At 40.8% G+C, this 21,693-nt stretch overlaps 1 protein-coding gene across 1 annotated transcript in view; it reads right to left on the minus strand.

Moving 5' to 3' along the window:
• adamts3 (ADAM metallopeptidase with thrombospondin type 1 motif, 3) overlaps positions 1-21,693 on the minus strand; it is a 214,131-nt gene that overhangs the window by 89,379 nt on the left and 103,059 nt on the right. Inside the window, exons 6-7 of the mRNA XM_022195042.2 lie at positions 21,348-21,431; positions 18,825-18,981 (exon numbers count right to left, since the gene is read on the minus strand). Coding sequence (XP_022050734.1) covers positions 18,825-18,981; positions 21,348-21,431 — 241 coding nt within the window. The remainder of the gene's footprint in view (positions 1-18,824; positions 18,982-21,347; positions 21,432-21,693) is intronic.

A 21,693-nucleotide genomic window follows, 5' to 3' on the forward strand; every position in this document is an offset into this window, starting at 1 on the left:
CAGTTTAGCACAATTAGAGGGGGTCCTCGGTTTATGACGTCCTCGACCTATGGCGTTAGGCTGGAACTGATTACAAGCAGGTCATCGGTTTACAACGCACGGGGTTCCTTTGTTACATCATAACTGGTTACGTGGAACTAGTTGACAAGCGGAGGATGGATACGTCATCATGCAGCGCTATAAGACGCATTCACCGGCTGTACGCCACCTTGGATTGTGCTACATGCACTAACGTTTTTCCCTTGATTATGACGCCGAAGCATAAATCAGACTTTTCTGATGGCAGTGCTTTGAAAGAAAGGAAAGCCATCTCCATGGAAGTGATTAGATATAATAAAATGCTCAAGTTGTAAAAACAGTGCAACATATTCTGTTATTTTCTTGTAAAATGACTCATACATGCATGAAAATCGTTGTTATTCATGACTTTTCCGAAGAACCGGTCCATATCGTGATGCACGTAACGGCTTTGTTTACACTGTCGCCAGAGTTCTGACTTACAGCGAAAATGGACTTCTGTCGATGCGTAGGAATGGAACTTCAACGTAAATTGAGGACCCCTGTACTGAGTGATGTTTTTTTAAGGGAAATGCATGTTCTCCTAGATTCTGTCTGTTTTTGACAAAAGTGTCTAACCATATTTCTTCCATTTGTTGTATTACTTTTCAACTGTCGCATTTTAACACAAACTGAGCTCCTAAACCCAAACAAGTCATTTTTGTGTCTAGACTGAACAAACATTGAGTGGAAACTAAACTTTAGTGTAAGAATAGACAAAAATGCAAACCCCATCTCCTGAGTGAAGCTCCTGTTGCTGATCTCCATCCTCCCCTCTCACCTCCTTGCATAGACTTTGAAGTTTTGATGGAAACTCAGGTTTTCAAAAAAGAAAATTACATTTCTTTCAAAATGACAATGAGAAGGCAGCTCAGTTGTATAGGAATGCGATCTAGGGAGACGAGACTGTAAGATGATACATCCGGAGGAACTTCACAAAGCAGAAAATGACGATAGAATAAGAAAAATCTGAATAAGGAATCCTGCTGAGGACAGAGAGGATGAGTTAAATGTGAGACAATGTAAGAAAAGTGGGAAAAAGCAGTTGCGACACAGATCTAAAGATGTCAGAAATCCACTTCTCTCTCACTAAGAGCCACAACGGTGCTATTGCGAGTCTCTCCACATGAAATGCTTCTTGACGAAACAGATGATTTAAGCTGCCGGAAACACTGAAAGCATTCGACCTCAAGGTGAAGGAGGAGTGAACTTTAAAGTTTTTTTCTCCAGTTTCATCCCAAAGTGTCTCTTTCTCTCTACGAACTTAATCCAGCTCGAGAGCTCAAGCGTTCTGTTGTTTGTATTTAATTAGGCGTCGTGAGCATTAATGCAAACCTGAGAACGTGATTGATCTGTGGGATTATAAAGATATAAACAAGATGAGGAGGGATCCACCTTTATCTCAAGTCAGGGTCACAAACAAAGTCCTGGAAAGTCAAGAAAACTGCAACATGTGAAGGCAACTTTCACTTACCTTTACCAAATGCAAGTTGTCTCCTTTTCTTTGAGTTGTTTGTGTTGTTATGACATCTTCTAACACAGTTGGTCATCTTTTGCACTGAAATCTTCTGCTTTAGAACCAGATTTCAATCAGTGGGGGAGCTTGTTTGATCTCTCATTTATCATTATCCCTATTAATAAGAGGAAAAATAAGATAAAACATCCACTGCTGCCTGTTTTGTTTAACATCAGCTGGCACTAATGCAGTTTTCTCTCTGATGTTTGACTTAAAAGGCACGTTGTTGTTTTTTTTAACTGAATGCTTCAGTGATGATGACAGGAACGACATGCTGTATTAATGTGACTCGGTGATGAATCCTGGATCAAACCTCAACAAAAGAATGATTTTATGCACGATGCATGATCAAAACCAGACGTGTCTCCCAAAAATTACATTCTGCTGCATTCTCAGTTACATTCTCTGGTAGATTTTGTTGGTTTGTGACATAAACGGGTCTAATCAACCTGTCTAGTCTGTCTACAAAGCCAACTAGTCATTTATTAGATAGAGTGGGAATTGTTACCCTGGTAACCCAGAAGGTGGAGGACAAGTATCCAACATGTGTATTTTAACGGCAGAAGCTTTGATGAAAAAGCAGTCGAATCGATTGAATTGGCTCTATTATCTAAGAGGTTCCAAGAAGCCTCTTGGCTGAGAGGTCAAATGTCTTGAGGAATCAAAAAGAAAAGTTCCAGTTGCTTTTTTACTTTAAGCTCCTATGATCATGATGACCTGAATGACTGAGAATCCACAACGACCAAACCACAAAACAAATGCAACTAAACTGCATTCTCAGTTATGTTTTGAGGGAAATGCATTTTTTGCTCTTTGTAATGTATCACAAATACGTTACAGCTGGGACTTTAACGAAGTAATTCAGATTAATTAATTACAGAAAAATAATGCCTTTCTCAGAACCCTCATTTCTTGCACACTGGTAACATTGATGCACACTCCAGTCCAGTAGGTGGCGATAATGAACCTAAAGTCTGTTTTCCAGTCACGAAGAAGATGCATGGAAAGCACTGAGTGATGTCAGCGCCAGAGAGTGACACGGGAGTAGATTTTCACTCCTGTCCCATCCCACTCCCACAGAAAAAAATCTTGTCCCGTCCCAATCCCAGGCCAGAGTAAAGAAAAAAATCCTGTCCCATCCCACTCCTGGTAAAATGGCTCCCACTCCCATTCAGAATGACTCCCACTTCTGTACCGCTCCCTTTTTTTCCCCCTTCCTCTAGTTTTTAGGCAATACAATGAATTTGATTTGATTTTCTCCCCGTTCTTTTTTAGATTACTCTGTGTTCTGCAGTTTCATTTCAAAAGATATGGCAACAGGAACAGTTCATCTCTGGTAAAATTAGGACCCATTTATTACCTCGATCCAAACAAAAGTGCCTACCTTAGTGTAATAAACCCAAACATATGAAGCTTCATTTTACTTATTTATTGAGCAATTGTTCCCTTTGAACATTGACAATACTTTTATGTTTTAAATTGTTTGAACAAAAAACTGCAACAAGCAAGAGAGCTGTCCTCAACAAACAAAAGTGTACTTAACTATGGTTAAACACGTTTTGCAAGCGGCATACGGCGTGTTAACGCCGTCACACTCAACTCCCGTGAAGCTGAGCAATATTTCCAACTTCCCTGCCATTTCTGTCAGCTTAATAGATAGGTCCTTACTTCTTACTTTGCGTTGCAAATCAGTTTTTAACACATCAGATTCTACGCCAGTGTTAACTCCCTCCATTGCTGTTCTTCTTCTTTGAATTACAGCGGAGAGCAGCGGCCGGAAGCACTGTTGGCTTCTGGGCCGTGTAGTTCTTTTCACTTCCATTACAGTGTAGGCTTATTGGCATAAAAACTACAAAATGGCGGCGCACGTCTTAAATTATATTTTGTCTTATTGATTGGTTCCTGCTCCCGTCTGCTCCCGTTAACTTTTTATCCTGTACCGTCCCAATCACATGATCAATAGTAAAGCTGACTCCCATCCTGCGGGAATCCCACGGGAATCCCGTGACCCGCGGGAATCCCGAAAAAATGTCAGTCTCTAGTCAGCGCACAAGAAAGTTTGACAACAGTAAGACAACAGAAGAAAATAGCTGCTGCTGAACATTTTGTTTTACATCAGCGAGCATCAAGAAAGTTTTCTCTCTGACCACTGAGCTGAAGTTTGACACCGTGCATGACTTTATTAAAGCGAACCACTGATGATTCACACTCATGGGCGAGACCAGAGCTCAATCAGAGCCTAATATCATCCATGATGCACAATGGAAAAAATAGAAATACCTCGCAAAAATAGAACATATTAGACACGCACAGTTTCACAAAGCAGGTTTTCAGGGGAACTCAGCCCTTACTAAGGCTTCCCTACAGTTTGCCCCCTGCTGATGACTCAGTCGAGGAAAGCTTCATTTTATGGAAATTCTCCACGACATCAAAAAAAAAATCAATGCAATTTGACTACTGGAACACCAAATAACTCCCCGCACTCATATCCTACATACACAAGTGGTGCAAAAGTGGCACCTCATCTTCTGTAATCTTTGTAATCTTGTCTTCACTTGACAGAATGACCCTCCCTGCATTTTACAACCGCACTAAAAAGTCCAATTTAAATGGATATTTTTCACCACTTCTACTCTGCCTGTTTAGCAAATAACAACAAGGGTTGCAGATCTGCTGATCTGGGTCTGAAGGGACACTACCACTCAAAAGTTGGGTCACACAGACAGTTTTATGCTTTCCATGAAAACTCACACTTTTATTCATGTGCTAATGTAACCTTCCACTACTTTGTGCTGCTTGATGTGTAGAAAGCAATCCAAGGGACAGGTAGGATGGAGCTCCAAGACAGTTTATTCTGGAATACATGGGACACAACCAACAACTGAGCAGGCTGATCTCTGTTCGCTCCAGTTCAGACATCGGAAAAACTGCGCAGATAAGCTGCATATGTATGTGTGTGTGTGCGTGAGGGTGTGAGTGAGAGCATGTGTGTGAGCGCACGTGTGTGTGTGTGTGTGTGTGTGTGTGTGTGTGTGTGTGTGTGTGTGTGTGGGTGTGATCATATAGTGGCATTTAATTAATCAAACAAAATCATGACACAGCCTAAGATAGAAAAAGCATCAAACATTTGCTAACTTTACAAAATTATAGCGCAACAAAATAAAAATCTATCTATGAAGCTCCTTTTTTTTCCTTTTCCCTCTATATTAACAACATATCTTATCATATTTACATACACAATTAACATCAACATCTATCATCATAAACATACCTGGAATACATGGGACACAACCAACAACTGAGCAGGCTGATCTCTGTTCGCTCTAAAAAAAGAATCACACACGCAGGTAAGTACACAATATACAAACCACTCGTGCAGCACGTTAGCAGCTAATACCTAGCGACACCGTTCTTATCCTCATATTGTATCTCATAGAAAAAACACAGAACTCAAACTGAAACACTTTACCATAATGCAGCATAAAGTGATGAATTAAAGAACTTTTAACTATTTCAGTCATCAATATAATGCTCTTTAAGAAAGCCACGTGGTTGAGTGAAGCAGAGATAAATCTGCCCAGATCAGACATCAGAAAAACTGCGCAGGTAAGCTGCGCAGCATTACCGTCACATACTTCCGGCAAGACTTTCAAAATAAAATACAATAAGAACAAAGTGTCCCAAGTTTAACACGAATTTAAACATATTTACACTGTTACACTAACATAACTGCACGAAGGGTTTTCTAATCATCAATGAGCCTTTCAACACCATTAACTAACACAATGTAGCATTAGAACACAGGAGTGATGGTTGCTGGAAATGTTCCTCTGTACCCCTATGGAGATATTCCATTAAAAATCAGCTGTTTCCAGCTAGAATAGTCATTTACCGCATTAATAATGTCTAGACTGGATTTCTGAAAAAACTGCTTTTCTTTAAAAAAATAAGGAAATTTCTAAGTGACTCCAAACTGCTTTGGAAGGTAAATTGACAGTGAAAGCAGATTCGCCAAAGGCTTAGAAGACGAAAGACCCTAGTGGAAGCATCCAAACAGTGAAGATGTTTTGCTGGTTCTTACATCTGCTATTAGTGGAAGAGACAATTGGAATTTCCCTTCCATCTTCAATTCAGTTTCATTTTTGCAGCTCCAATAACAATCAAAATTTTCTGGAAATGCTTTAAGCAGCCCTGCAGCACACATTTCACCATCAACCCATCAACCTGTTATTGTCTGTGTGCCGTCCGAGGGGTAAACTCTGGTCAGTTGTGTTGATTATTTTGACCCGTGAAAATGGTTCGATTGTGAAACATGTCACACTCTATCAGAGGAGCTTAATGATGTCTGGCTTCCATCGCGCCTCTGCGCTCATCAACATCTAACAAACAAGCCAGGAGAGGACAAAAGAAATGATTGTTAGATGTTTTCCCCAGACAGCATGGAGATAAATCTGCTGGGGACTAGTGGAGTCCAATCAGAAGCCAGAAAACCAGTCGTGTCTCAAGGTGCTGTCCACATTATTAAGGACATCTTTGTCAGGGCCTCTCCCCTCACATCCTCTGCCCCATTCTGATGCCCAATTCCCTTTTCCCTGTCTCTCTTCACCTCCTGCTCACCCCTGCTGCTGCCAAGTGGAGTGCAGCTTCACGGCTGCCTCCACTTGGTAATCAGCGACTCTCTCCAGCGCCCGGGCAGCTGAACGCCATCCTGCTAATTACCACCTCTGCCATAAGAACCGGTCAAACCCTCCACACCCTGCCAGATAGTAAACTCTGCCTTCGTAGTTAGTTTCGTTCTCGTCTCTGTGCAATTGCTTCATGCTTCTGCTTGTTCAAACGTCTAACGCTTCCTGTGCTTCCAGACACCCCGGTCCAGCTACTCGGGCAGCCCGCCGCGCCTCCTGGTTCCCCACGCCTCGCTTCCTGGATCCCCCAGCCCGGATAACCTGCCGCCTTCCCCGGACTCTGGCCTTCCCCTCCGGATCTCCCTTCCCGGACCGACTGCCACCCCCGCTCGGATCTCGACCTTCCCCTCCCGGATTCCCCCTCTCGCCTGGTTCCCTCTCCTTCGGACGACTCCACCGGATCCGTCTCCACACACCCCGGCTCCAACGTGTACTGGCCGCCTTCAGTCCCGGAGCTCCGACCACCAGCCCGCGCTCCACCGCTTCAGGGTCCACCAGCTTGCCGGTGCCACGCTGCGGACCTCCCGGGCGGCCACCCACTGCTTATCACCAGCGCCCCCGCTCCACCTCACCCCCCTCCTTGGTGTCTTCCCCCACTCTCCCTCGTCTCCCTTCACGTCTCCCCCATTAAAAGCCTGTTTATCGTTCAGTCTGTCTCGCTGAGTGCTCTCTGCTCGGGTTCAAACCTAAATCTGTAACAATCTTGCAAGATGTTCCTCTACGTTTTGGGTCTTGCATCCTTATGTGGCATCTGAGGTCTCTTTAAAACACCTTAAATGTAAAATGGAGGGTTTGGAAAACCATATCAATGTGCATTTGTTTGACACAAAACCAACAACGACAGCAGTTTCTTTACCTTTGGTTAATGCCAGCAGTATGTTTACAACTTCAGCTTTGCTCCTGCTATAACTGCAGCGCTAATATCACAATTAGCATTAAACATCTGGGTTTGGAATGTTTAAAAAAAAAAGCCAAAATTGCATCATTTACCAGAGCCAGAAACTGTTAAAGCAGAAAAATTACTATGATTTTCAGTTTTAAAACAGCCATTTAAAACCAATAATGTGTGGCATACTGGTCCATCAGCCAAATCCAAACTCAAAATTGTGATATTTCATTAAAATTACTTTATTCTAAATGTCTCTATAAAAAAAAAATGCCGAAATATAACCAACCAGATTCTGCAAAAAAAAAAAAAAAAAAAGGCATTCCTTAGCTGTGACTAACATTCAAATGACAAAAATGGATGTAGATTGCAGGTATAATCCTGCCTTTGACTGAACCTTTAACACAACTTTCTCAGTGTGGAAGATTTGTCAAATTTGATTGATTTTCCAGTTTATTAGTTTAATGTTACCGATCTACGGGTTTATTTCCCATAAGATTTAAGCTTAAAACTGATGAAACACGGTAGCTAGAGTATATACAATTTAAAAAGAGTAGAAATAATCCAGAAATGTGCAAAGGAAACGGCTTGAGGCCTGTTCCTTCTACTGTACTTGGGGAATACGAAAGGAAGCTTTAAAAGACACACAGAAAATCAAAGTACTTCACCAACTGCCTAACTTCAAAAGTAGAACAGAGGACACATGAGAGCTGATTAGTACTTCTGTCCTTCACTCACAGTTCAGTCAACATAAAAGAACAAAAGGAAATTTATTGTGATTTTTAGGCTAAAAAATTCAGACACAATAAAGAAACAAAATGCTCTCCTGCAGTAAAGAATACAGGGGGCAGTGTTCAGAGCTAATAAATAAATTAGATATTATTCAATAAATAATTATAAAGCAGATTTGCATGCAAAATGTATAACATAGCCATTAATATTGGAAAATAATGCTTTTAACTATGAGCTCAATATTATAAAATATCCCTCCTTTGATTTTATTAATTTATTTGTTTATTGCAGGTTTATTTAATTCCAGCAGCTTTGAAAGAAAATGTCCTTATTCCAAAGTCACAGGACGGCTTTATGTCAGTTATAATTGTAATTCTGTGCATCCTAATTAGATATTAAAACAAGCAATTGAACATTTTTTATGTTCCCATGACACTGCTTGCTTCCTCTGCATGTTTATTTCAATTCTGTATAAAGAAATCACACTTGTTGGTATCAGATAGCGAACCTACTGCACTGTGAGAGTCTGGAAGAGAGAACAAGTCGGTTCAACGACTTTAATCCTGGAACTAAGCACTTTTTAAGCAGACGTGTTATCAGTTTAATTACAGATTCTCCCCTCGGGGAATCAGACCGCTAAAATCCAAAGTCTCCTGCCATTTATGAAGTTTAGAAGTCACCATCTGATCCTCCAACCGTCACTCCAGCTTCCTGTAAAATACACACAAGCGAGCGCTGACCTTTTTCTGTGTGTGCCAGGCCTAGTGGGGGCAGAAACCAGCTCAGAGATGCTTTAGCGTTCCTCTTGATACGGCGCTTTACACGAGAGCTCGCAGCGAAGTGACGATGAAAGACGGAGATAAAAGGTTTCCATCGCGGAAGGAAAGTGTGGTGTGACGTCATTCCACTGGCTGCTAATTAGCATGCTGGGTCATCTGACAAAGAGTCACTGAGGCTGTCCAGCGTTTAGTAACTATCATGTCAAAACTCTAGTGAGCATTAGTGCTTCTGGCAGCTAAAACGAAGCGCATTGTGTTGGAACTGAAGCTAATAAACGTTCAGCAGCTGCTCCGTTCACAGAAACGATCTCTATGTAGAAAAAACAGCAGCTATTCAAAGCGACTGAGTCTGTAAACAGGATTGAAGAGCTATGAAAATAAAAAGAACGACATATGGACACTGGAAAAGCACTGACATTAATAGCTGCCCTGATGCAATTACAGTCAATTACAGATTGTTTCACAGGAAAGAATCATGTAAACACAGTATTTTACTACCAAGTGGACCAGTCACAGTTTAGTTCAGGCTTCGTTTGACCTCACTGTTTAACTTCATGTAGGTAGTTTGCTGTTTTTTGCTCTGTCTTGTTTTATGAAGCGATACATAAAAAAGATGATTTCTGGGAAGATGCACGTCAGACACAGAGGGGTAAATCAAGTTTCAAGGGGCAACCTGCTCTCTCTTCATGTCCCTGTCAAATAAAAGGCAAACATTTGATTGGTTGACACAGTTTATGTTGCTTCTCTGAGGTTTATTATGAATTGTAAAGTGTCGACACACCAATGCGAGTTCTACTCTGGGGTTGGATGGTCTGCTTTAGCCACCAGAAGCATCCATCACTGATACACTTTCATATCTAAGGGTGCTTTCACACCTGTTAGTCCGTTAGAGTGGTTCGTTTGGACCCAAAAGTTGTTACAATGTTGCTAATTTCAACTGGTTTGGTTCGCATTCACACCAGTGTTTTCGCAGTTGAACCAACTACGATGAATGTTATATCTCCCCCCAGTCGTTTGGCGGCGCTGTTCAGAAAATAAAGTGTTTTAGATGACGTAGGTGAACGCTGATTGGCGCAGCATGTGAAGAGGGAAAAATCCCGGAAGATAAGATTCCATGGATCGAGGTTTATTCGTAAACAATGAACTATGCTCTCCTGTTCATTCTTGTTGCCATATATTCGTATCATTGCTTTATGCAGCAAGCACAAATACTGCTGTTGTTCCAGCATGAAGCTCGCATTCGGTACGAGAACATTACACAGTCGTTTTTGGCTACGGAAGCTCCCGAAGACCAAAAAGTCTGCTGCGCCATCAAGCCGGTCCGAATGGAGACAGGTTTGTGTTCTCACCAGGAGCGAACCGAACTGGAGTTCACATAGAAGCTTTAGTCCGGTTCTTTAGTCTGCACCAAAAACATCTGGTCTGCTTTCACACCAGCCCAAACGAACCGTACTTGCTGGTGTTGCGGACTCCAGTCTGCTTTAAGCGGACCAAAAGGCGTATGTATGAAAGCACCCTAAGGCAACACTTGGACTACTGCACAGAAAAGTTCTGATCTTTACTCTTTCTGTTCACAAGATCATTTGTTGCTTTGTGTTCCATACGCCTGTACCGAATTGGGAAAAAGGCTTTGTTTACTCTGCACCTTTTGCATGGAAGATGTTGCAGAAAGACTTAAATCCAAACTATGCGTTCTTCATGACGTGCTTGTTTTTTTAGTTGGTGTCTTAACTGTGTAATTTTGTAACTCCGTTTTTTATTTGCTGCTGCCTATCTTGGACTCCCTTGCTAATCTCAATGGGGTTAAATAAAGGTTAATCGATAAATAATAAATAAAAGCCTCAAATAAAATCAGTATTTCCAACATAATCTATTGCCAATCCCCAATGACGAGCTACTCCGTGTCTCTAAGGATAAATGACAAAGGTGACACGTGATGAATGAAACCAGTCTTGCCTCCAGGCCCCTCGGTTACATCATCCGGGCATCGATTGCATCATCTGTCAGTCTGCAAACACAGTTAAACCTGCAGCTCTAATGGCATCGTGACACCCTGGCAGTGGATGCTGGAGCGCCGGAGGCTGTTGCTGCTTTGTAGAAGAGTCACGGACGCTCAGAGATCATTTATCTGATCGACTGCTGGCTGAACCAGCCACTCAGATGAATGTCCACCAGGTAGTCAGCGCTGAGCCGGGTGTTGCATCAGAGCAGAGATCCCTGGAGTGGTTTAGATTCTGTCCGTGTTTAAAACGTGCATGAATCTACATGACCCGAAACCAACACTGAGCAGAACTCAGCGCCTTGGCCGGAACATTCTGTAGAACATAATAGCTTGTCTACACCACCTTATCATTCTGCTGTAGGGGGAAAAGCAATCAGGCTTGTTTGGTTTTCTTCAAACCAATCGTAGCTGTCGTGGGCGGGGCTAAGAACAGGAAGCTGCTTCAGTGTTCATTCAAAATGGTGGCAGCTGGGACAGATGTGGTGGAACATTAGCACGCAGGGAGATGAGAAACGTTATTAAAACGGACAACCCATCAAAAAAACAACAAAAAAACAAACCCATTTCATTTCAGTTCCATTTTCAGGGGAGAATGACGAATGAGGTAATCGGTCAGGAGAATAGAACAGAATTTAACTGGTTCTCTTATTTACATGATTAACAAGAAAAGCCCTCAGAAATCGCAGTACTCAACCAAAGCTGTTCATTTCCCCATATGGCATTGTCAGAAATGCAGCATTTTTTTATTAGCTATTGACAGAATTTAGATTATGGAAAGAGTTCATTTTTGGCAATTTTATAAATTAGAAAATGTAGAAGTAAGTGATTTTGATGAAATATCTTGATTTTAAGCTTAGATTTTATTAATTTTCTTGATAGAACAGCAAACCACATATATTTTATTGAATGTTGAGGCTAAGATCCTACAGAAAAACTAATAATCATGTCAGTATGCAAACATTCATAATAAGTAATGTAAAAATATAAACCTGACAATATTAGAAGTTATGGAACTAAATCTAACTCATCTAAATATTATGCCCAAGACCCCACAGCTCAATTCATTTTGGAGATTACTATTAACTTAATTAATTTAGACACTATAATATGCATGAAAATCCAACACATCCATACATTCTGTGGGTAGAGATGGTTGAAGCATCTCTGCAAAACTCAGCAAAAGTAAGTTAACTGGAGAAAACGTCTCAGAACATTTTGCACTGCTCACAAACTGGAGGACAGTGTGGTGTCGAGTGCAGAGACAGAACAACAACAGCAGGAAGCTGAACAGAGAGAAGATTAGAATAGCAGTTTTTTTTTCAATGACAGCATTAAATGAATGATAAATCCAGTCTAGACATTGTTAATGTGGTAAATGACTATTCTAGCTGGAAATGGCTGATTTTTAATGGAATATCTCCATAGGGGTACAGAGGAACATTTCCAGCAACCATCACTCCTGTGTTCTAATGCTACATTGTGTTAGCTAATGGTGTTGAAAGGCTCACTGATGATTAGAAAACCCTTGTGCAGTTATGTTAGCACATGAATAAAAGTGAGAGTTTTCATGGAAAACATTAAATTGTCTGGGTGATCCCAAACTTTTGATTGGCAGTGTAGATAAAGATGATATCTATATGGAAAACCTGCCCATAAAGGTTCATGCTCCTCCCAGAATGCAGCATATCCTGATGAGATCACAACCTTTTGACCTGCATGTGGCCAACAAACCTCTGCTCAGCTTATCAGTATGAGCAGGCAGAAGAACAACCAGAGGAGGGAGCAGAAAATAACCCTCTATCAGAGCAACTCCCGGGGTCTACAGGGGGAAAAAAAAAAAAACACATCTATTAAAAACGGCAACAGCAGCAGTGGATGATGAGCTGCAGACGGTGATGAAATGTTTCAGAGGCCAAAGAAAATCCGCTCGAGTGAGGAAATAAACACTTTCAGAAGAGAGCTCGCTTGCTCAAAAACACTGTAATTCTGCAAAGCACGAGAAGAAAAATGCTTGAGAAAATTCACAAAGCATACTTCAGAGGCGTTGAATGCAAAGAAAGGAAGGGATAAAGTGAAAAAGAACCAAAGTTAAAAGACTTTGGTTAAAAAAAAAATACTAGGTGTGGATGTTTTCCTCTTTGAGCCAAGTGAATACTGCGTCTAGATTACAACTCAAACCACTCCCTCAGAAAATAAGCAAGAACATCATCTTAGTCCTTAAAATCCATGTCTGCGTGATCCCAGATGAGGTGACGTCAGACAGTCGACTCCAGTTTGTAAATCTCGGTTTGAGTTTGCAGAATATTGGAGAATTTAAACAACACCAGGCTCAGTTAAATTAGAAGAAGAAGAAAACGATCTAGAGTGAAAACAACATGGAAACCAGCCACCGTGACACATGATCAGATGGAGTTTTTTTGTGATTTTGATGAAATATGACGATTGTGAGCTCAGATTTGGTTAATTTTCCTGACAGAACAAATGTCATTTACCGACTGACACTTAAAAAGTTAGATGATATTAAAAAAAAATGTATGAACACGTCTATAAAAAAAATAAAAAATTAGGAAAGCATGTCTTTAAAACCTGTGGGTGACTTTAAGGGTTCACAGATTAAACCACAAATACTGTAAATGTTTAAATTAGACATGTAGATTTAGGGTATTTAGTCAATTTTCCTGATTAAATAGAAAATTACATATATTTAAGTCAAATGACATTTTTTTTAAAAATGCATAATCTCAATTTTCACTTTTTTTTTTTTAAAGATAACAAGCCTTTAAAACCTGCTGGGGGCTTTAAGGGTTCAGAGGTTAAAGGCATTAGAAGAGATTTAATTTCCTACGACTTTGAACGTAGCATGCGCACATACAACCTCTCCCTCACCCCCCTCTAACCTCCCTCCTCTTAACATTTACGAAGAAACGCCCCCCTCCAGAAACTTGTGTAGGACTCGTGAAGTTGTCTTTTACGGTTGGGTCCCCCTGGATCTTTATCTGCCATTATGTAAAAAAAGATGAGCAAAACAAGTCACCAGCTAACTACGAAGCTATACCAAAGCAACACATACAGAAAACACGTAAGTCCAAGGCGTACGTAATCTACGTAACTAAGCCTGAGCCAGAAGATTTTTGATTGACAGGAAAGGGAGCAAAGCAAACACCTCGGTCCAAGCGCATTGATTGGCTGATGTTTTTCAGGTCCTTCCATGTCCACAGTCATTTATTTATTTATTTTTATTCTTTTAGAAACCATACATACAAGTCCACTGAAGGTCAGTATATTCATTTTATGTGAATCAGACAAATTAAACAAAAAAAAACATCCTCCATAATGCCTTTAAACCACAAATGGTGGAAACAAAATAATATTGGGCAAATAATATTAGACATATAGAATTAAGTTATTGTGATGAAATATCACGATTGTAGACTCATATTTGGTTAATTTTCCTGATAGAACGGGAAGTCACACATAATTTAGTGGATGACATTTAGAAAGTTGGATATCTCAATTTTCTTTAAAGCATTTTGAGTGCAGATGGCCTAAAAATGAGAGTATTAATGGCATTAAACAAACCAGCACTGGTGAGGCTCTTAACAATGGTGTAGCATCTTTAGAAGCTCATCCAAAACCTCTATAAAGCGGAAAAAACGCAGAGAAACACGGCAACAAAGCAGCTTCCACACAGCTTGACAAACCAGAAGTAAAACTTGCACCAGACTTTACAATTTACACAAAGAACCAACAACATCAGAGGATGCATGTTTCAAAAATCTGCGAGCTGCAATAATGCAACATGCAGATTTGACATAAAGATCACGATGTTAAACAAATAAAATATGCACATACGTAAAGACAACATCTAGCTATATGGAAGACCTGCACCAGTGTAATCTGTCTAACGAGCCTTTAAAGCCTGCAGGTGGCTTTAAGAGTTCAGAGGTTAATCCATGAATGGTGGAATCAAAATATTATTGAGCAAATGTTTAAATTAGACACGTAGAAATAAGTGATTCTGATTAAATCGCAGATGCATGCTTCAAGGACTGCCAGAATGTTGAAAATTCAGACATTCCTTTGTGCTTCTACATTTTGTAGGTTGAGAAATTGGGTTCATTTTGGTGATTTTTTTCAAAGATAAGATGCCTTTTGAGTTCAGAGGGTTCGTTTAAAACATCTCTAAATGTAAGAGAAGTCTGGCTTTATGTAAATGTTTGGGGTTGGGATACGGCTTGTAGTGGAAAAAGAAAATTCCAGTTGTAGCTCTCAGTGTGTCTCTGAGCCTCCAGACATCACAGCTACTGCATGATGACACCCGACAGGCCTGTTAGCTGACTCCTCCATGCTGAAATATCTCCTCGACTGTTCGACGTGCGGCTGTGAGATGTGGCAATGACTCGTAATTACTCTGATACGGTGACCTTTTCCTCTGGCTGCACCACTTAACCGCCGCTTTTTTTTTTTTTGGCTCAAAACACATTTGTGAAATTTCACATCGACACAATGGAGCCCTCCACACTATCTGCAGCGTTTACCCCCCATCACGGTGCAAATTAGACAAACGTGTGGCTGAATTACTCCAATACTATCTCACGACTGCATTTCACAGCTTCCACGATTTGTGCTCGTGAATTTTGCTGCTGCACCGCACAAATAAATGTAGAATCTGGCGTTCATTTCGTCTCCAAGCAGGTGACTTCACTGATTATTTTCATGAATGGCAGAAATGTCAGTGTATGGGAATTATAATGATAATAATGCTAATAAAAGTGTCAGTCCCTGCAGTGTATTTGGTGTTGTATTAGCATCCTTTGCCATCTCAAAGTGAACCTTTTATCTTTAAATTCATTTAACATGCTGTTTTGTCCAAATTACCAGGAGTCGCGGGAAGTACACAAATAAACTCAAAGTAAAATGAGAATAACATGGTTTCTCCCAGGAGTCTTTAGACGGTTAGATTTAATTTGAGACGTCTGAATCTGAAACGACACCAACAGAGGCGGAGGTGGATGCAGTTTGCTTGTGGTGCAATACTACTAATTAAAACAGAAGTCAGTGTGTAGTTTTACTGAGAGCTGCTTTCTACTGTCTGTGAACCTTAACCTGAGAGGTCAAAAGCTCTTCCTCCTCTCAAATCTAAATTTACAGGAGGTCTGCTGTGCTTTTGGAGCTCCATCTGAACCATTTCAAGGGGTTCTAGGGGGTTCTATTAATGGAAAAAAACTGCTAAACAAAGGCAAATTTTGGAGTTTTTAGAGGTTTAATCAATGAACCAGAGGGATGTTAAAGGTTATAAAAGCTCACGATTCACCCAAACCCACCATTTGTGTCTCAATTAAATAATCAGATAACTGATTCTGAATGATTGGGATGCTGGTTTGATTTAATACTGTAGAACAAGCATCTCAGTTAGTGCCTCAGTTTAAACAGCACAGACAAACATTTGTATAATCTTTTTCATTTCATCTTTGATGCTCTGTTATTGCTCTTTTTATGGTGACATTATTTTTGGCTAATGGTTCATTTCCTTTATTGTTGTAGTGTTGTTTTAGTTATTTATTTTACTGCTTTATAACGGCGCCATAGAGAGAACAATTCTTCTTCTTCTTGTTTTGCTTTCTCCGCAACTACTTCTTCTGCTTTTACATGAGTTGACCTTCCTTTATTCTGGATGCCTGCTGTCAGTAAATGTCATCTTTGTCCAATTTCTTCTTCTTCTTCCCTCTACTAGTACAACTATTTCTTCTTCTCTCTACTGTAACTAATATTTCTTCCTTCTACCAATACTACTTCTTCCCTCTATTACTACTTTTTTCTACCCTCTACCACTTTTACTACTACTTCTTTCTTCTTCCTACTACTACATGAGTTGACCTTGCTTTATTCTGGATGCCTGCTGTCAGTAAATATCCACCTTTGTCCATTTTCTGCTGCTTTTCTCTTCCACCTATCGACGTCAGTCGACGTTTTCCAACGTGAACGTCACAGAATCAAAGGCGGCTAACAGTGAACAGCTCTGAATGCTACTCTGGTCGCCTCTCTCTCATCCAACCACGACTTGATCTCATTATTTCCCAGAACCAAGAGGAAGTATCTCACTGCCGGTAAGCAGAACATTTGTTTTGATCATGACAGCTGACAGTAACACATGTTTACAGCCCATGATATTTTTCTCCCTGTTATTGTTATGTTGGATTTTTTGTCATTTATTTGAAAGTCGTTCTTGGAAGTTTTTTTTTTTTTTTTTTTTTTAACCAAAACTGGGCCTGAAGTTACAAAAGGCTGAGAAGCGCTGCTGTAAAAAACATCTGGTATGTGCTTGTATACCACACCACCACATTAATTTATTAACAGATTAGTCAAAGCACACAACACTCGCTTCCAAGGGAAACATAAATGCAGCTGCTGCTCAAAGAGGCTAATAAAAAAGGCATAAAGCAAGTTAACGGTGCTGACTTTGGACCCTCGGTTGCTATCGTTGTTTCAGTCTGGCTGATGTGGAGAAAATAAAAGGTGGGAGCAGCAGTCGATAGCAGGCAGACAGAGCAAACAGCTTCAAGCCTGCAGACTTTAAGGTCAGAATCCACAGTGATAGAAACTCAGGAAAGATGCCAAATATGAAGAAGAAAAAAAAGAGCTTCTGGGTGGAATTCATGCAAGAACAATCAGGCTGTGGTTGATCACAGTGAGGAGGAGGTTTTCTGATAGTTCAGCAGCATCGAAAGTTCTGTAAATCTGACAGAAAAACATGTTCACCTCAAGCAGAACGGGCACAAAGAACTGCCCTCTACAACTACTACTTCTTCCCTCTACCACTTGAAAAATACTGAAATGCAATCAGGGAGAATCTGGACAGAATTCACAAATATGAATCTGACTTGTAAACTACCTACGGAACCCAGAAACCCGTCAGCATGTTTGAAATCCACCAAAGACAAAAAATAGACCATTTATTCGAACCACAAACCGCAAAAACACAAATAATTTTGCAGGTATTCAACACTCTAAAGGACTTTGAACTTATTTGGTGTGATTTTCAACCAAATTTAAGCTCAAAATTTGGACATTTGATCAAAATCACATCATACTGTCTGAATCTGCTCAACAAACAGAGTCAGGAAGTCTTTTGTCCCTCTAGAAATCAAACCATACAACTCATCACCGAGTGGTCTGGAGGGGTCTCAGTCTGGATCACAGTAGGACTGCTTTAATGTATGCATCTTACTACAACAGTTTTGTTTTTACTATCACTTTAAATCACTTTGCCTTCAAACGTGTAAATACTGTATATTGACTACTGGGTTCATATTTAGTATGTCTATAGATTTTAAGATTAGAAGTTCTTTCTTTATAGTATTGTAGAGCACGTCTTAAAGAGTAGATACAATAACATTCTGCTCTTCTTCTACTACTACTACATGAGTTGACCTTGCTTTATTCTGGATGCCTGCTGTCAGTAAATATCCATCTTTGTCCATTTTCTGCTGCTTTTCTCTTCCACCTATTGATGTCAGTCGAGGTTTTCCAACGTGAACGTCACAGAATCAAAGGCGGCTAACAATGAACAGCTCTGAATGCTACTCTGGTCGCCTCTCTCTCTCATCCCGCCATGACTTGATCTCATTATTTCCCAGAACCAAGTGGAAATATCTCACTGCCGGTAAGCAGAACATTTGTTTTGATCATGACAGCTGACAGAGCCGTAACTCATGTTTACAGCCCATGATATTTTTCTCCCTGTTATTGTTACGTTGGATTTTTTGTCATTTATTTGAAAGTCGTTCTTGGAAGTTTTTTCTTCTTCTTCTCGTCCTTCCTCTATTACAACTACTTCTTCTTCTCCTTTTCTTTACAATTCTACAATTTCATTTAGCAGACGCTTTTGTCCAAAGCGACGTACAACACAAGCAAGAATTCAGACATAAAGAAAAACCTTTAGTAAGTGCAGAAACTGCTTCAAGTGCGATCGGTCAAAGGTGTTGCCATCAAGTCTTTACTACTACTACGACTTATTTCCTCTGCTACTACTACTTCTTTTTCCAATTCGTAAATATCCAATTAAATGTCCAAGTTTCGCTGCTTTTCACTTCCACCTATCGACGCAAGTCAAGGTTTTCCAACGTGAACGTCACAGAAGGAGCGTGCACATCCTCCTTGATCTTACCCTGCATGCCCGTGGGGCCGAAGCCTTGGCGAGTGAGGAAAATGGCGTGGTCGTGGTGCTCTGCGTGGTCGGGGTCGCCTTTCTGCTGCACAAAGGCCCAGCGGCAGACGTTCTCCAGGCTGCGCGACGGGTTTCCTCTTTCGATTAGGCTGATAGACTGACAGGGAGGAGAGAGAGAAGGAAAGCTGTCACTGCTGAACCTCGTCTGTGCAGCAAACACACTTATATCGTTAATCTTGATGAGAATCGAGTGTCGACGCAGAGAGAGCACAGCACCTCTGGCCCGATAATGACAGACGGCAAACTGGACGTCCATCCCGCAGTGTGTAGTAAGTAAATTGCTTGGTGAACAAACATCGTCAGTGTGCCATTGTTCATTTCTTCCTGCATGATCAGTGTGGCCTCTGCACTCTGCATACGTTTCCTTTCCTATTTAGCCTCTCCGCTCCATTATTAACGATAACGGATGCGTCGCTAGCACGCTCCAAGCCTCCGACATAACAACTCTGGAATAACAGCATGAGAACAAAAAGCATCACTGCTAACTAAATTATGCCGTGTTTGCACCGAGTGCTGCGTGTAATTGATTTTTATCGAGATTTCGCACAAGTCGGGGAGCAGAGTAATAACATGAAGCGCATTTAATGAGTTTAAGCAGTGAAAATGGGCTCGTTGTCGCAGTGTGTGTTTCAGTTCTTGTTCTGTTTGTGCATTTCTGGGTAGATATTTTGGACTCTGATCCCAGCTGAGGGCAGGGATGTTTGGCCGTTACTGATGCTTCTCTGGGTCACAGCTTTTGTTTCTCCACAGTGAATTTCTGGGCTCAGTGTCTCATCAACATTTGCGGCAACACCTCCAACCTGTTACCAAAAATGTTCCGCTCACCCGTGGCTGCCAGAGCATCTGGAATATTTTGGCCGACGTCTCGGGGCGATTTGTGCTCACGGAGTGCGACTGATCTCAAAATGATCTGAGCTCAGGACGGCAAAGCAGAACAATACTCTGCTAGCGTCAACATTGCAAACAAAAGAAATGGGATAACTCAAAAAAACGAGTCACTGAGGAACATATTTTCATCCATTTTAACACAATGAGAGATACTGCGACTCTTTATTCTCGTCAATGGTGAAAAAGAATCCACAGAACAAAAAAAACTCTATAAATTGCTTTATAAATATTGCAGCAGACAGCCTTGGTTTCTTGCGATTTGTTCTTCAAAGCCAGCTTTATTGTCAATTCTTCAATATGTACACTACCGTTTAGAAATGTCCTTATTTTTAAAAGAAAAGCATTTTTTTCAATGAAGATAACCTTAAAGGAATCAGAAATACAGTCTAGACATTGTTAATGGGCTAAATGGCTATTCTAGCAGGAAACTTTTGAACAGTAGTGTAAGTGGTTTAAATGATTCCTACATTCATTAATAGTTCAAACAACCTCTTGTCTCTGTCCTGTTTTGATAGATTCTGTGTGATGTGATCTGTTAACAGTGCAGAAGAGCATTTTGCTGTCTCTCACATTCATCACTTTGCACTCTGGGGGTCTGAAATTGTCCGAGTTTCCATCATTTTCTGCACTTTTCCGCACATCAAAAACCCTAGACGAATTCAGAATCCTTCTCTTCACACGTAAAGCCCTCAACGACGGAGCTCCATCGTATCTTAAAGACCTTATTTTAACTTATTATCCCATCAGGGCACTCTGGTCTCAGACTTGCATTTCCTGGAGTTGGAGGTTTTCTGCTATCAGGCTGCTCTGCTGTGAAACCAGCTCCACTATTCTGGGTTCAGGAGGCCCTCAATGCTTTTAAGATTACGCTTAAAACTTTCCTTTCTCATAGCGATTACAGTCAGGGCTGCTGGGGGACTTCCCATCATGCACCTCTCCTCTTTTTCTCTCTCTCTATACAGTTATAAGCCAAAGTTTCATGTCACTAGCTTTGCTCTCTCTGTAGCTATTTCTGGCTGTGGTGTGGGGAAAAAAGTTTCATAATAAGCTTTTAGGTTATCGTTAAGTATCTATTTGCTTACTTTATGTTCATGTGTCGTGTGTCAGGGAAATATTTCATGTTAGTAGAGAAACCTTCATAATTGTCTAATCCAACCTCAGAAGATATGTTTACATTCCCAAAAGGTTTTTGTTGTTAGGCAGAAGAAGTCAGTTATATGGTACGGAAATTGATCACAGGGTTAAATTTGACAAAGTATGTCTAATGAGTTATTGATGCTGGAATTCTGAATCTGTGAATGTCTTTCCAACTTTGCTGAACTGTGGCCCCGAGGAGCCGTGGTGGGCGTCCTTTACTTTAATTTCTGAAAGGTGGCAACCCTATCCCCATTGTGCTTTTCATGTGCTTGTCTGTTTTCTATCCTGTTTTTCCCCTTTAACCTCTGCTGGCCGACGCAGACCAGCTGACCTCCCCGAGTTCTTTTCTTTTGCTCAGAAGGCCTTGAGATGGCTTTTGTTGTGAACTGGTGCCACACGAATAGAAGTGAACTGAACAAAAGGGATGTTGACTCTCACCTTTGCGTAGCCCAGCATGATCATCCTCACCAGGACCACGTTGATGTGGACGCCCAGCGACTCGTCGTGGTAAATCTCGTTCACCTGAAAAGCAGAACGAAAACATGTCAAGTCTGAGGGTTTTCAAGACTCACGCAAAGAGCTCAAAATTAAGATTCAAAGCTGGAATGTAACAGACGATTAGTTCAATGACCGTCAGAAAGTTGAAAATCTCACATTTCCATCGGCTTTTGAGGGTTCTGTCTGATGAATCGGCATAATTTGGCTGATTTATCAAAAAGAAATCGCGTCTTTTCAACAAGTCGATGGGTTTTGGGATTCAGATCTCTAAATAATGATACAAGAT

This window comes from Acanthochromis polyacanthus, chromosome 7, assembly GCF_021347895.1.
Source record: "Acanthochromis polyacanthus isolate Apoly-LR-REF ecotype Palm Island chromosome 7, KAUST_Apoly_ChrSc, whole genome shotgun sequence".
In the NCBI taxonomy this organism is placed as follows: domain Eukaryota; kingdom Metazoa; phylum Chordata; class Actinopteri; family Pomacentridae; genus Acanthochromis; species Acanthochromis polyacanthus.